At 48.6% G+C, this 14,657-nt stretch overlaps 1 protein-coding gene across 1 annotated transcript in view; it reads right to left on the bottom strand.

Annotated features, from left to right (window-relative positions):
• TFCP2L1 (transcription factor CP2 like 1) overlaps positions 1 to 14,657 on the bottom strand; it is a 51,719-nt gene that overhangs the window by 16,088 nt on the left and 20,974 nt on the right. The window contains exons 3-8 of the mRNA XM_019749100.3: positions 8,849 to 8,925; positions 8,209 to 8,314; positions 7,442 to 7,548; positions 6,144 to 6,296; positions 2,918 to 3,028; positions 277 to 368 (exon numbers count right to left, since the gene is read on the bottom strand). Of these exons, the coding sequence (XP_019604659.3) occupies positions 277 to 368; positions 2,918 to 3,028; positions 6,144 to 6,296; positions 7,442 to 7,548; positions 8,209 to 8,314; positions 8,849 to 8,925 (646 nt within the window). The remainder of the gene's footprint in view (positions 1 to 276; positions 369 to 2,917; positions 3,029 to 6,143; positions 6,297 to 7,441; positions 7,549 to 8,208; positions 8,315 to 8,848; positions 8,926 to 14,657) is intronic.

The raw sequence follows: 14,657 nt of genomic DNA, 5'->3' as shown, positions 1-14,657 counted from the left end.
ATGACACTGACCCAGTGCCCACTGGCCAGCGCTACCTTTACTGGAGGGAAGGGTGGCTTCTGGGCTGCTGCCCTGCCAGACATTTATAACACATGTGTCTAAGCACAAAAGCCTGTACAAATGCTAAAAGCGGTGTGAATGCAACACCAGTTAGCCACCCTGACACCCAAACTGATGCCAAGCTACAAGAGGAAAGAAGACACAGAGAAGAAGACCAGACAAGGAACCCACAGCCATCATCATTCCAGGAAGTGCCAAGAGAGAAAGGTCACATACCCTTCGCCAAGGCCGAAGCTGTTTGGAGAGCCGTTGTAGCTTGGGGAGGGGGCGCTGTTCACCTGGTAGGCCACGTCGGGCCACGGAGAGCACTGCGGGGAGAGAGCACAGGGCAGCGGTGACCTGAGGGCAGCGGCACCAGAGGAGCTGGTCCTCCATGGTGCTGAGCCCAGGTGCGCCGGGCCCTCCCACCCAAGCATCCACTGCAGTCGACGTGTGAAACCACTGACCCTTCAACACGCAACCTGCATTTACCAGGTGCCCACCTGAGCCAGAACAGGTGGATTACTAGGGCCGCACCAAAGACTCATATATAGTAGCAGAGACCTAACACTCCGTAGGTCATCCCGGGAGCACGCAAAGCATGAGATGTGTCTCTGTGAGCTTCCTGGTAGTCATAGCAAAGAGGGAAACATCATCAGTCACATGATTCCTGGGCCCCCGGAAAAAAGAGAGAGAAAAACAAAACAGGCCAGTTGCCCACAAGTAGGTTTTCTTGGCGTAGACAAATGGGTATAAATGTGTGAAATAGGGTGCACTGGACCACAGACAACTCCAAACAAAAACTCCGTGAGGTTCAGTATTAAAATGAGCGCTATTTGAAAACAGAATGTGCAGAGGGTCCTAGACAGACAGGAGAGGGACTTTCCTGTTCACCAAGAGCAGCCGCTCTGCCACACAATGCTCAGAATATTTACTGCACTGCAGGCAGCCTGCTAGGAGCTAAGGGTCACACAGAAACATGGATATGTGACGATCCTCAACCTCAAGGAACTTCTGGTGCAGAAGCCAAAACCGAACACGTGTGAGGTCCCAAAGAAAGCAGACACACAGGCTGGGCCTGCTGGGGGAAGCCAGCGCACAAAGTGCTCATTTCCTCCCATCGCTGTGATGACACATCTCTGGAGAGGGCCAATTTGAAGCATTCCTAAAGATTTGCTGTCACCCACCAAACCACAGGGTTGGTAAACATTTGCCTGTGGTATGAGCGTGGGCTGGAATTCATTGGTGTAAGTCCTAGGGGAGGAGAGCTGACAAGCTGATACAAGGGGAACTGTCACTTCCCCAGGTCATGGGCCAGGTGTGGATTTCAACCAACCACACCATACTGTGACCAGGACTTGGACTGCTGTCGCACGAAGCACACAGACCTGTCCTCCACCAAGGAGGTCACAGGAGAGGCAGAGGTGGAGGCTGAGGCTCAGCTGGGAAGGACGAGGGGAGCACAGAGGGCCATGCATAGGCCATGCATTGTCACTGGCATAGGCAGGAACGCGGCCTGGGAAAAACTCACTGGTCTGAGCTCTAATCCACACAATGCAGCACTGGCACTGCATTGCTGCTGAGGTGGGGGTGGGGGCAGGGTTCTTCACGCGCGGGAGCTCGCTGGCTAGTTTCCTCAGATAAAACTCCAGTACACATCTGTCCGGGCTGCAAAATTAGCTTCCATACTGTCTTATTGCAAATACCCTTCTGCATGTGGCTTTTTACATGTGTGCGTGCACGCACACGCACACGCACACACAGCTCGTCAGCCAACACTAAGCCTCTGTCCTCTTAGATGCTCTGTGCCTGGGCCTCCCCCTTCACACAGCCTTAACCCTACCATGGACACTGGTGGGCCTTACGCATGTGTGGAGGGCCTTCTGAGCAAGTCAAGTTACGCAGTGAATCAATACCAACGCCTATGAGTTGGCCTGATTGCTGCACACAGAGGGAATAGTTGTGGGGTTTTTTTGTTTAAAAACAACAGAGCCTCGTTAAAAAAACAAAAGAAAAGAAAAGAAAAAAAAATGGCTGCACTAGCAGTGACCTGTGACAGGAGAAAAAAGGGCCAAAAGTACTCTGGATGAAGGATGGTTGGAACGGGCTGGTGTTGGCACGAGGGTTAAGAGAACATGCCTTCTAATATCTATCCAAACAACAAAATAGCAAGTGCTCACACCATCTGACCCAGAGCTCCCACTCGAGAATGGAGGCCTGGAGACCTTCTTTCCATGTGCAGAGCTTCTCATGCACAAGGTTCTTCACGGCACCCTGTCTGAAAAGGCGAGTGTCTGGAAACAACCGAACGTCCACCCACAGGCCATCCACAAAATGAAGGCGATGCAGCTGGATAAAGAACTACAAAGTTCTCTATGAACAGATAGGGAACAGACTGCAACATATTCTACTAAATAAAGCAAGCAAGTTGCAGAACAGTACATCTATGCACACTGTTGGTGTAAAAAAAATGAGTATGAATTGGCGTCATTCGCAGTGAAAGTCGGGCTAGATACACGAGGAATAGAGATGCTGGCTGCCCTGGGGAGAGAAACCGAGAGGCTGGGACAGTGTTGGGAGAGATTTTTCTGATGTACACTCTTATACTTTTTGAATTTTGGACCTATGACCTATTTTTTAAATATCCAATACCCTGATTTTGAAAAGTGCCAATGGCAGCAGAGAGCTAGCAGTTGTTTCTGAAAGGCTTTCCTGGCCAGTGGGCCCCATCAGATGAACACAGCTCCTGACCTGGGAACACACCACAATTTAATGGATGCTCTCAAAAGAAGCATTCACCCAAGGTGGGCAACTTCCCAAGCATCTAACCCGACAGAGTCTCTGGCCCACTCCTGGCAGAAGGCCCTGGGAGGCTCACCTCAGTGAGAATGGTGGTTTCATAGGACGGCTGGTACTTCTCCTTCTCTTGGGCTGTTCTTTTCTCCATCTTCTCCCGGTCCGTCTTTTGTTTCCGGTCAGCTCCCTTTGGCTACAAATGCAGAGCACAGGGGTCCGATTAGTCCAAAGCAGGCAGAGGCGGCTACTGGCGGATGATCCAGGACTGAGCGGTGGCCCCCAAAGCCTGCACACTCCAGCCTCCCCTGAGGCACAGAAGCCCAGGCCGGATGTCATGGACAGGACAGCAGCTCTCTCACTTCACAGGCATCAAACACATGGTCTTCCTGCCTGGAACCCTTCCCCTCTGAAGGAACGCAAAGCCCGCTACTGGGTCCTGCCACCAGACTGCGCACAGGGTAGTACCTGGAAAACATCTTTACCAATGGCCACTTGCTTACAGAAAGGAACTCTCAGGAGTCACAGCAAATCCTAATGCGCTCGTTGGGTTACGCATGGAGCCCCAGAGGAAGTGAAGGAGCCAGGGGCTGCTGGCCGGGGTTTGGCTGGAGCGTGCAGACTGAGATCCTGGATCCCCCAGGAAGGCCTCAATGCCCCCAACCCCCAGGACTCCTGCTGCTCCCAGCTCACACTTCACATGGAGGGTAAGGTCTCCACCCTGACAGAGCCTATCCTAGGCACCAGAAAACCTGAGGAACTTGCAGGTGTCCGGACCTCACAGGGACCATTATTCCCCTCATTTACACGTGAGGAAACTGAGGCGCAAGTGATTCATCGAGACTGTAGAGGATCCAAGTGCAGACCAGGTAAAGAATCCAGGTGAGAGAGCCCAGGTACACACCACCACCATGCTTGCCCTAGCAGGCTGGCTAATGGGAAGCTTCTGGACTCACACCTCCTAGGAGTTCCCAGTCCTGCCCAATGAGTGAGCAGTTTTACTGTGTATACAGCAGACCACAGGTGGTGGGCAAAACAGTCAGTGATCAAAATTCACTCTCAGGTTCATTGACAGCTTTGAGGATTTTCATCCTGCATGCACCTTCCTCAGGGTACAGCTTTTGGCTCCCAGCTCAAGAAATTTTAGGAAACTGTGCTCAGAGTGATGCCCATGCTAGACAGAGGTTTGTTTGCAAGGGATCATATGGGGAAACGAATGACAGATCCAGTGTTCAGTGGGAGAGCCAGGCATGTGGCCACCATACCTCCATCACCTGCTCCACCTCATAGCTCCTGATCCTGACAAGAGGCCCAGAAGCCGCAAAGCAAGGTGGGGTTCATTAGTGCAGGCTGAGCCGGCAGGGGCATGGCAGTCAGCCGCAGTGGCACCTACAGGGAGCCGGCTGATCAGAGAGGGGCCCTGCCTTCCCTTTCAGAGACCCTGACAACCCACACAGAGCCCCAGGGCACAACTCCAAGAAGCTGTGGGTTTCCCAGGAACTGAGGTAACCAGGGGTGGGAGAGTGATGGACAGTTTGGCTGGACTCTACCTGGTGCTTGCAAACACCTGCTTGAACTGCTTCCGTGAACAGGCATGGGTAGACGGGCGGTCATGCTTCCTCTGGCATTCTGAGGAGCCAGTTCCTGTGACGGGGATCCCACCCCCTGCAGGAGGTGCTAAGTCCTTCCTTAGGTCACTCAGATTCGGCAGCTTCCAGCGCAGGTCCCCAAATAGGAGCCTGGTGGACAGGGCCCTCACTGCTGAGCTTCTGCCTCAAGGTACAGAAAGGAGAGCTAGTGGGGGCCACAGGAAGGACAGGTGCTCTATGGGTAGAGACCCCACCCTGTTCCTCTCTCTCACTGCCCAACATGGTGTCTGAGCCGCGGGGCACAGAGTGTGAGGGCAGCGGATTACACTGGATGCCACCGGACGAGTAAACAAACCACCCCCTGGGGGTAGATGTGGTCTGTACACGACGGGGAGAGAGGCATGAATGGAGGAATGAGAAAGACCCCCAGCAGTGCAGTTGTGGAGATGTCCACAGTGAACCAGAGATCCTGGCACAGGCAGTCAGACCAGAGGCGGCAAGGCCCACTGCACCACGGTCAGCACAGAACTAGCCCTAATTCCAGGGACCTGTGAGGGCGCTGCCTTACATGGCGAAAGGGATAAGTGGGCATGGGATTAAGACTGCTAGACGTGTGAGATTAAAATAGGAAGCTTGTCCTGGATCACCCCGTGGGCCCCCTGTAATCACAGGGCCCTTAACAGTGGAAGAGGTATGGAGAAGAGGCAGTAAGAGTGGCACAGTGTGACAGGGTTCAGCCCTCTCTTGCTGGCTCTGAAGAAGGAGGGAGGGGCTGCGAGCCAAGGAATGCAGAGGCCTGGAGAGGCTGGAAAAGGCCAGGAAGGACATTCTTCCCTGGAGCCTCCAGCAAGGAAAGCAGCCTGCTGACACCTTGACTGTAGCCCAGTGAAACCCATTTCAGACTTCTGAGCTCCAGCACTGATTGACGATAAATGTGCGTAACTGTAAGCCACTGAACGTGTGGCGAGTGGTTACAGCAGCAACAAGAGACAGAGTGGAGAGGCTCAGCTTCCTTTGGAGGCTGATTTCAAGTCTTCAGAATCCTAAAGCAGGTTTCTGAGGACTGCTGAAAGACAAACTCAATCCTGCCACCACCTCTCCCTCCCACCCAGGTGGCATTACTAACTGACCAAAGCTTCCCATCCATAGAGCCCAGCCAGGCTTCGGAAGCCTTTTCCCACAGCCTCGGGAGGCCAGATCCTATCACTGCAGATGAGCGGCAGCCTGGCTGTGTGGTCTCCGACGTGCAGACCCATCAGCTCTGGCTGTGCTTCTACAGCTGCTGTGATCAGCGTATTCCCCAAGTCACTGCCGAGTGCTCACTGCACCAGGCTCTGCAGACGGCACCAGAGAGATAAATGGCTCAGTCCCTGTTTTCCCTTGAGAGGAAAGTCCAAGTGCTTCCTTGGGAGGAAAACAAAAATCTGAAATGTGCAAATGGAATCATTCTGATAAAGGAGAGATGAATAGTGACATCTGTGATGAAGAAAGCTGAGGAGGTGCCCCCTGGAAAGGACGCCCACCGCGGGCAGGCCTGTCATGGCAGGGCATGCAGCCCGAGCTTATCAGGAGTGCAGGTGGCAACCTGGGCTCAGGGCCGCCGAGCTCCTTGCTGGGCCTCCACAGGGAATCATGAGACTGTGCTGGCATCACTGTCCGGAGCAGGCGAGCAGAGGTGGCCTGTGCCCGTGAGCGCAGGCGGGTGTGGCGCGGCCGTCCTACCTTGAACACCTTGATCTGGCAGCTGGCGGAGTGCAGGTGCTCACTGTACTCCCCATTGTCGCTCTGCTTGAACGTGTCAATCTGCACTCGAAAAGGCACGCCCTTCTCACCACCATGCTTCCTTGGGGTGAACTCCGTGCTGATACAGTGCACCTGGGAAGGGAAAGTGCGACAGGCAGCAAGACGGGGGCAAGGGTGGGCTCTGGACTCCCCAAGGGCTCCTCTCCAAAGGCAGGCTCCCATCCTGCCTGGTCAGGTGCAGACCTGCCTCAACCTCCCTGCTGCCCCCCAGGCTGTCCCCAAGCACTTGCAGACCCTCAGTTGGGCCAATGGCCTTCCCTGCACCCTGTCCACAAAGGACATGCCCTCCCACCTCTATCCCTTGACCTCGAAGGCCCTGGCTGACCAGCTAAGCCCTCACCATTGTTCTAGGCCCACTGATCCCAGTAGCCCCGCCCTCATTCCTCACCCAGAGACCCCTCCCTTGGCAAATCCTACAGACTACAGAGCAGGGACCACAGCTTCGTCCCTAATGGCCTGCTGTCCAGGCTACTCGGGCCAGGCCAGAAGCATGACCAGAAGGCTGTACCATTGCTGTATTTCTGTAAGTACCTGCTACATAAAAGGCACTTGATATATATTTATTAATATAACACTGCTTGTTATACTAATGTGTTATAATGATACGATAATATTGCAATAATTTCAAAATCAGTACGAATACTATAATTATGGGGGGAAAAGGTTCACCAACATCTATTGAGTGATTACTATGGACCAGGTACTGTGTTAGGGTTTTAGGTTCATTATATGATTTGTAAGACCAGTGGGGAAACTAAGACGCTCAAAAAGTGGACACACAGCGAGTGAGCAAGCCAGGGGCGAGCCTCGAAATGCAGCAGTGGCCATGCCCTTAGCTAATTCTATCTGCTGTCATGTTTACCACAAGGCGGGACCCACACCAGGGGCTTGATAATTAAATATTTTAATAACAAACTATTATGGAACTTTTTTTACTTCAAATTATTTATGCTAGGAATTACTTATTTTACAAAAAGCTTACACATTCATAAGCAAAACCCACACAGGCTTCTAAAATATTCTAGTCCTTTTCTTAACCCTGTGACCAACTAGCTCTGATGATACAACACTCCACACTTCCTCCCCTTTCGGCCTCCTTCCTTGAAACAGAGAACAGGAGCCAGGCAGGGCCCTGCAGAAGAGTTGGTTTTAAGGAACTGAAAAATGGACCCCAAAGCTCTGGCTTCCCCACAGAGGGCCATCTCCCTCCTACTTACCTGAATGAACGCAGAGGCTCTCTTCGAAGGGTCCCACAAAAACTCGACTGCGTTCAGCTGAGTCGGGCTGGCCCTGGGGTCCAAGATACCAACAGACAGTGGAATATCTGCACATACATACACACACAAAAATGCAATTGTCAGCCACTCCCAAATATTGAGGGAAGGACTCTCATTACAGGTCCAAATTCCTTAGCCACAATTTGAAATGCCAAAAGTTCTCAAACTTGTTTGGCAGAAAGCCTAACTTGACTTGCCATGAAGCTATTTAGTCTTTATGCCATTTTGTGTAAACAGTCATTTTATTTTTCTGCAAAAAAGAGTCGCATGCCGGATTGCCCACTGGAGGCCTTCCCCAGTGCGGTGGGTCTACACACCGCCCCCTACTGTCATCCTAACTTCTGAATTCTAAAACTCACATGGCCTAGAGGGCTGTGGATAAAGGGCAGAGGACCAGTGCCCGAGCCCCCGAGATTCCATTTCTGTTGCATATCTGTGATGCTCTTTCTTCCCTTCATCACTTATCAAAATCCTTCTGCGAAGCCCTCGCTGGAACTCCCTGATAGCAGGTCTTTGAATTCCACCTGCCTTTCTTTTCCACCAAAAGGGGAGCTCCCCATAGTGTGTTCACCACTGCCTGCTCCCACGGGCTTCACATAAGACAGGAATGCGCTAAGATGCCCTCACAGACACAGGTCCACATGACGTCCAGGAAGAGCCCCAACGTGCAGGGGTGTCCTGGGCCTGTCCTGGCCCGGGAAACTCACCAATGTCCAGAATCCTGTCCCCAGGCCGGCTCCACCGCCAACCCTCCAGCTGCTGGTGCTCTGTGTATTGCAGCCGGCGGTCATGGAAAACCACACGGATGATGCTCTGCGGGGGGAAGGCCGGCAGGGGGCAGATGAGTGTGGGGGCCAAGAGGAGCCCCCCACCTTCTGAGCCAGGGCACACCCACTGCCCCTCAAGGCTGCTCCTCCTGGACCCTTCCGTCCCAGCTCTCCAGCCCCATGTGCTCCCCTACTCCCCTACTCCGCAGAACCCCCACAACTCTTACAACAGTAAGAATAATTATGACTACCCTTTTTCCTACAAGTACTAAGTGCTTTACATACATGGCTGACTTATAGACCCTTTTGTGCAGATGAGAAAATGGAGGCTCACAAAAGTTCAGTAAGTGGCAAAGCCAGGCTGGAACCCAGAACCCAATCCATAAGCCCGCACCACTCTGACTCACAACGCTGCCGGCCTGCCCTAGTCCCCTCGGACAACGTGCTGCAGGGGACAGGAAGCCACTCTCCCTCTGGAGCTCTTCTCGAAGCCCCAGGCCACTCCTGATCCCACGCAGCATGCTCAGGTGCTGAAGCCCCGACCAACCGCTCAGGGAGGGAGAGCGCCCGCCAGACTTACCTTGACATACTTCGTGTTCAAATCTTGAAAGTCTCCCAGCTTCCGATTCTCCAACAGTCGGATTTCATAAGATTGACCTGGAGGAGTATTAATAGTATATTTCCCATTTCTGACTGTTTTCAAATTGGGGCTCACCCAGCTAGAGGCCTTCTCAACCTCCTCAGTGCCCGTCCAGGCCTCATGGCCAAGGAACAAAGCAGAGAAGGAAGTCCACGGACAGCTCCGATAACCCTCTGGACTGGACAACCCCATTTGTCCGGCCAGCCCTTGGGTCTAGGGCACCCCAAATAACAAACCACATGACCCTGTGAGAGACAGCACCTCTACAATTTTCAAAGAAATCGAGTCCAACAAAATACAGTGAGCATTAAATTTATGGAACATAACTTCATATTTCTCTATAAAAGAATGTCCCCCATACACCTGGATGGAGAACACAGCTACTTAAATCCACATTGGAGTAAACAAGTGACCATATCTTTCCTGAGAGCAGGTTCAAAGGAATGAATAAAAGCCTGTTAAACATTGTCTCTAATTGCAGAATGAAAAGCATTTTCCCAAGTTAAAAGAATTTCATGTATTTAAAAGGGTGTGGGGTTCTATTTGGTGAAATATAACCAGCACAAGCTGGTTAAAGAATATAAATGGAAAAAGATCCATCCATAATAACAACAAACTTAAAAGTATCTATGAATAACCTGAAGAAAACTACACACCTTTTATTGAAAGATAAAATATAATTTGAATAAATGGGACACACCATGTTTCTAGATGGGTTTCTAGATATATCAAATGATGTCAATTTTTCCCAAGTTAAATAAAGTTTAACCACAACTCTAAAACACCCTAGCATATATCATAACTTAACAAAGAATGATTCACAAATAATAGAATAAATGATTTAAAATTGGTATTGGTAAATCTGATTAGCTATTAAAAAATATTTTTTAAATAATGATAGACTCACAAGAAATTACAAAAATCATACAGAGTACCCAGCCTCCAGCTTCCACCAGTGGTGGTACCAGGAAAATGACCATGGCACAATACAATTAACTAAATCCAGACTTTACTCAGATTTCCCTGGGTTTTGCAGTTTTTTTCTTTCTCTTTTTATATGTGTTTGTGTGTATAGGTCTATGAAATTTTTTCATGCATAGATTAGCTATTTTTTTTCAAAGTGAAGACCCTCACCTCATAGTAGATATCAAAACAAGTTACCACTAATTAAAAAGTTAATTTCCTAAGGTTTTATTTTAACATGAATGACTATTATCAGTCAGTAGGGAAGTCCTTTCTCAACCTAAAATAATGGGGGGGAGGGGAGGGAAATCTAGCTATAATAAAATCTTTATAACCCAGTAGTTAACAGTCTTAAAACAACTAAAAGGGAAATGATTAGAAAAATAGTAAGACCCCTTCTAGTGAGCTGAATGGTGCCCCGCGAAATGTCTATACCCTAATCGCCAGAGCCTGTTAGTATTACCTTATATTTAGAAAAAAGAGTCTTTGCAGATGCAATTGAGTTAAGAATTGAGATAAGGAGATCATCCTGGATTGTCCTGGGTGTCCCTAAGTCCAATGACAAGTGTCCTTGGAAGAGACACGCAGAGGAGACAGAAAGAAGAGGAAGCCATGTGAACAGAAGAGCAGAGATTGGAGTGGTATCAACACGAGCCAAGGAGAGCCTGGAGCCACCAAAAGCTGGAAGAGACAAAGAGCGGATTCACCCCGAAAGCCCCCAGACAGAGTGTGGCCCTGGTGGCTTTCCGACTTGCAGCCTCCCAGAACTGTGAGAGAATAAACTTTGGTTGTTTGCAACCAACACGCTTGCAGTAATTTGTTGAAGCAGTCATAGGAAACTAATACACCACCACTACCACCCCCACACACATACACACACACTGACTAATAGAATGGGCAAAGACTATGAAATTAAATCATTCATCCCAAATATTTGCTGAGCAACAACTACATGCCAAATGCCATGCAAATCCTAGGACGTGGAGATGGCAGATGGACACCCGCTGTGTGTTGGCGAGCTCATCACTACAGCTTCCCCCAGGCCTGGAAGAGAAGCTGGCCGAGCCCAGAAATACCCCCTCAGCAACCTCCCTTTTCAGGAAGGTGGGACCCCCTCCCACCCCCCAGCTTTGAGCAGCCCATCTACAGGACCAGCGGGCACCTCATGGACACGCCAAGGCCCCGCACTGCTCAGGATGAGGCTCGAGGCACATCATGTCACAGGGAAGGTGTGCGAACCCCAAACTCTTGTCCTGCCCACTTGCTGGTGACGCAACTCATAGAAGGGTCTTGCTGACCTAATCCGACACTTCTAACGTTCTGAAAAAGCCAGATTTTTAACACACATTTCCAGACTCCTGAGCCAATGCTCCTTTGACAGCAACATAAATGGAGCCTCTCACACCCTAACTGGTTTTTCCAGTGTCCTCCACCTCCCCAAGGAAGAATGTAACAAGCTCTGGCATGAGGCCCAAGGCCCAAGTGGTCATTATGTGGGTTTACAGGCACTCCAGGGCCCAATTAATACTGACCCCAGGCTCTGCAGGGCAACCTCAGCTTACGCCCGGCAGGCAGCACCTCCTGTCCCGTACAGAATAGTTCTCTTAAGTGCAGCTATAGGCCCAGGGTCAGGCCTCCTCCCCAGCATCACAGACCTGATCTGTGCACTTCCCACAGAATCTCCCTTCCTCAGCTGTTCCTCTTGCGTGCATACTCTAGAGCCCCTCCCAGCCACACCATACCTCCTGACTCACTCAGGCCTCCGGCAGGACAGACGTCCAGCCTCCCTCCCCATGCCTGCCTCAGTGCCCACACACTGGCCTCCCCAAGCCCTGCTCACACAGCACAGCACCATCCAGAAGGCCCCTGTTCACGGACACACACTAGCTGTTGAGTGAGGTCATGAAAGCTGAACTGACCTGAGGCACACAGGCTGAGCCGGATCATCTCGGAGCACGGGTGGGAGCCACGGAAAGTGGGCTCTGTGAAGGCACACACTGTGCCTGTTTTGCTTACCACTGTACTGTTTGACACATAGTAGGTACTCAGCAAAAGCTTAAATGTGATTTCATATTCTTCGCAATGCTACTTTGTTCTAGAACTACAGGGTTTGCAAAAGTAAGACATACTCCTACCCTCAAAGGATTAACAATCTTTTGGGGTGTATCAAACAGCACAGGAAAAGCACTAATATAAGCAGAATTTGAAAAATCCTTCTAAGAGACAGGCAATACTCATCAGGAATGGGGAGCGGGAATAGTGAAAAAGGTTTCAGCAGAGGTAACAGTAGAGATGGGCTTTGAAGAGTGGGCAGGATTTTGATAATTGAGGAAATAATGAATAAGAAAGCAATCCTAAGCAAAACTACTAATATAGCAAGGAGGTAGTAGGAGACAGGCTTGCCTCTAGGGATCGATAACTAACAGCTTTCATCCACTAGGGGCTTACACAGTGGCAAAGTGTGCTCAGGTATTAAGTCACCCAAATCTCAGAACATGTCAATGGGATCGTGTAAGGTTATAAGCCCCACTGATAGAAGGAAGCAGAAGCTCAGAGAGGTGACCTGACTGGGGCAAGCTCGCACCGCTACTAAGTGGCAGAGCCAAGAGCAGAAACTAAATCTGTTTCCAGAACCTTCCCCATTCTTTGCCGCATCCTACATAGTGGGTGTCATTTGCTGGCCAGAGGACATCTGTAGGTAGTTCTACATGATCCTCTCAACTTCTCCTTTCCGGAAGCCGTCTGATTCCATTTTGCACACTAAAGAAAGTTTGCCTACAGCGCCTTACGGTATTAAAAGTACTCCAATCATCGGCATCCCAAGTTAAGATGGTTTTTCCCTCCTTCCTTCTTCCCTGTAGGGCCAGCAATAAAGATGAGCCCGAGGATGACCAGTTCAGCTTGCCGGTGACCTTAGATAAAGCACGTTGATTCCATTTTCTTGTCTATAAAAATACTGTTTCCTATATTCTGAACAATGACCTGGGAGGAAAAACAAATCACTACAGAAAATGATTGTAAAGCCTCTTCTCATGTCAGAATTGTGACATGTAGAAAAAGGAAAAAAAAAAAATTGGTCTTAGAATCAAAGAAATAAGGTAACAAATAAATAACTACCAGTTAGCTGTTGTCCAGCTAAGCATCGGGACATTACCAAACCCCTTATGTGTGTTATTTCATTTAGTCTTCCCAACAGTCCATGAGGAAAACCCATTATTGCCCCCATTTTATAGCTAAAGAAGTTAAGATCCAGTTAAGTATCTTATTGAAGATCAAACCTGGGTCTCTCTGACTGTAAGGACTGATCACTTAGCCAAACTACTCCACATAATGTCTAGTTGCTTCGAAGGGTCCTTCTGGTTCTAGTATTCGAGGAGTCCATCTATAACATTTCTCCTGAATTTCTTGATATTCATTTTGTTTTGTGATCCTCTTCAACACACCTAAATCCTTCCCTCCCTTTAAGGCTCAAATCCTTAATGCCCCATGACCTCAGTTCTCTGAACCAAGAAGGACCTTAGAAGTCCATGTGGATATGTAACAACATTGTGACATAAGGTATGATATTCGTTTCCTCCTGATAAACTAGTCTCCATGAAACACATGTTCCTATCCCATTTACAGTACTCTGAATATACTATATATAAAGTTACAGTAACTAAAACTATGTCATTTTTGGCATGGGAACAAGAACAAGGAGCCCACAAATAGGCTTTCAGATACTTGGAAACTGGATCTATGGCAGTGAGAAAAAAGAAAGCTTTTTAAGAGTGGTATCCATATGGAAAAAATAAATCCCTACCTCACACCGTATATAATAAATTAATTCTAAGTGATTGAAAGCCATATAGTAAAAGTAAAACCTTAACATTTCTAAAGAAAATATGAGAACTTTATGACTGCGGGTAGGACAGGATTTCTTAAACTAGAAACACACACACAAAGGAAAAATGATGCCTTTTATATCATATAGGAGAACTATGTTAACATTTATATTGAGACACTTTTTTAAATGCCAGGAGTGCTATTAATAATTATACAGTCCCTATAAGTGGAGACTGACTTGGGACATATATGGTCACCCTATAGAAACAGAAAATGGTCAACAAACACAAGAAAAGATGCTGGTTTCTACAAGTATTCAGGATAATGCAAAGTAAAATAAAGTACCATCTTATATCCATCAGAGGGACAAAAATGACACTTTGTTAAGTGTTTATGAGAATATAGAGACTGGACTCAGGCATTGCGGATGGAGTATTATATGGCTATAACTGTTTTGGAGAAGAGTTTGGCAAAAAAGAGTTAGATGGGGGATGTATAAGCCCTTCAGTCTAGCAAATCCAGTTCTAGAAACATAACCTAAGGAAGCACTTGATGTGCCCTGGGAGACAGGTGAAAATTGCTCATTACAGGGAGAAACTGTCAACAACATACATATCCAAACACAGGAAAAGAGATACGCTAATTCTGTTAGTTGACTTAAAATGGAATAACGCACAGCACTTAAAATAAACACTCTAGAGACATATCAACATAGAGAAATCTCAGAAACATTATTAAACAAGCAAAATACATGGTGATATATACAAAAAAACTACATATATAAAGTTTGAAGACATGCAAAATAAAATTGTTCATTTTTATGGCTGACTATGCAAGGAGTAAAAATTTAAGAACATGCATGGAGATTCAAACCAACACCAATTTCACAACACTGGCTTTACTTCTGGGAAGGAGGAAAGGCAACAGGATTAGGAAACAGTAAAATCAGAAGCAAATTTAG

This window comes from Rhinolophus sinicus, chromosome 17 (assembly GCF_057876585.1).
Source record: "Rhinolophus sinicus isolate RSI-liver-muscle chromosome 17, RSI-T2T, whole genome shotgun sequence".
Lineage (NCBI taxonomy): Eukaryota > Metazoa > Chordata > Mammalia > Chiroptera > Rhinolophidae > Rhinolophus > Rhinolophus sinicus.
This window is presented reverse-complemented; position numbering and strand designations above follow the sequence as displayed.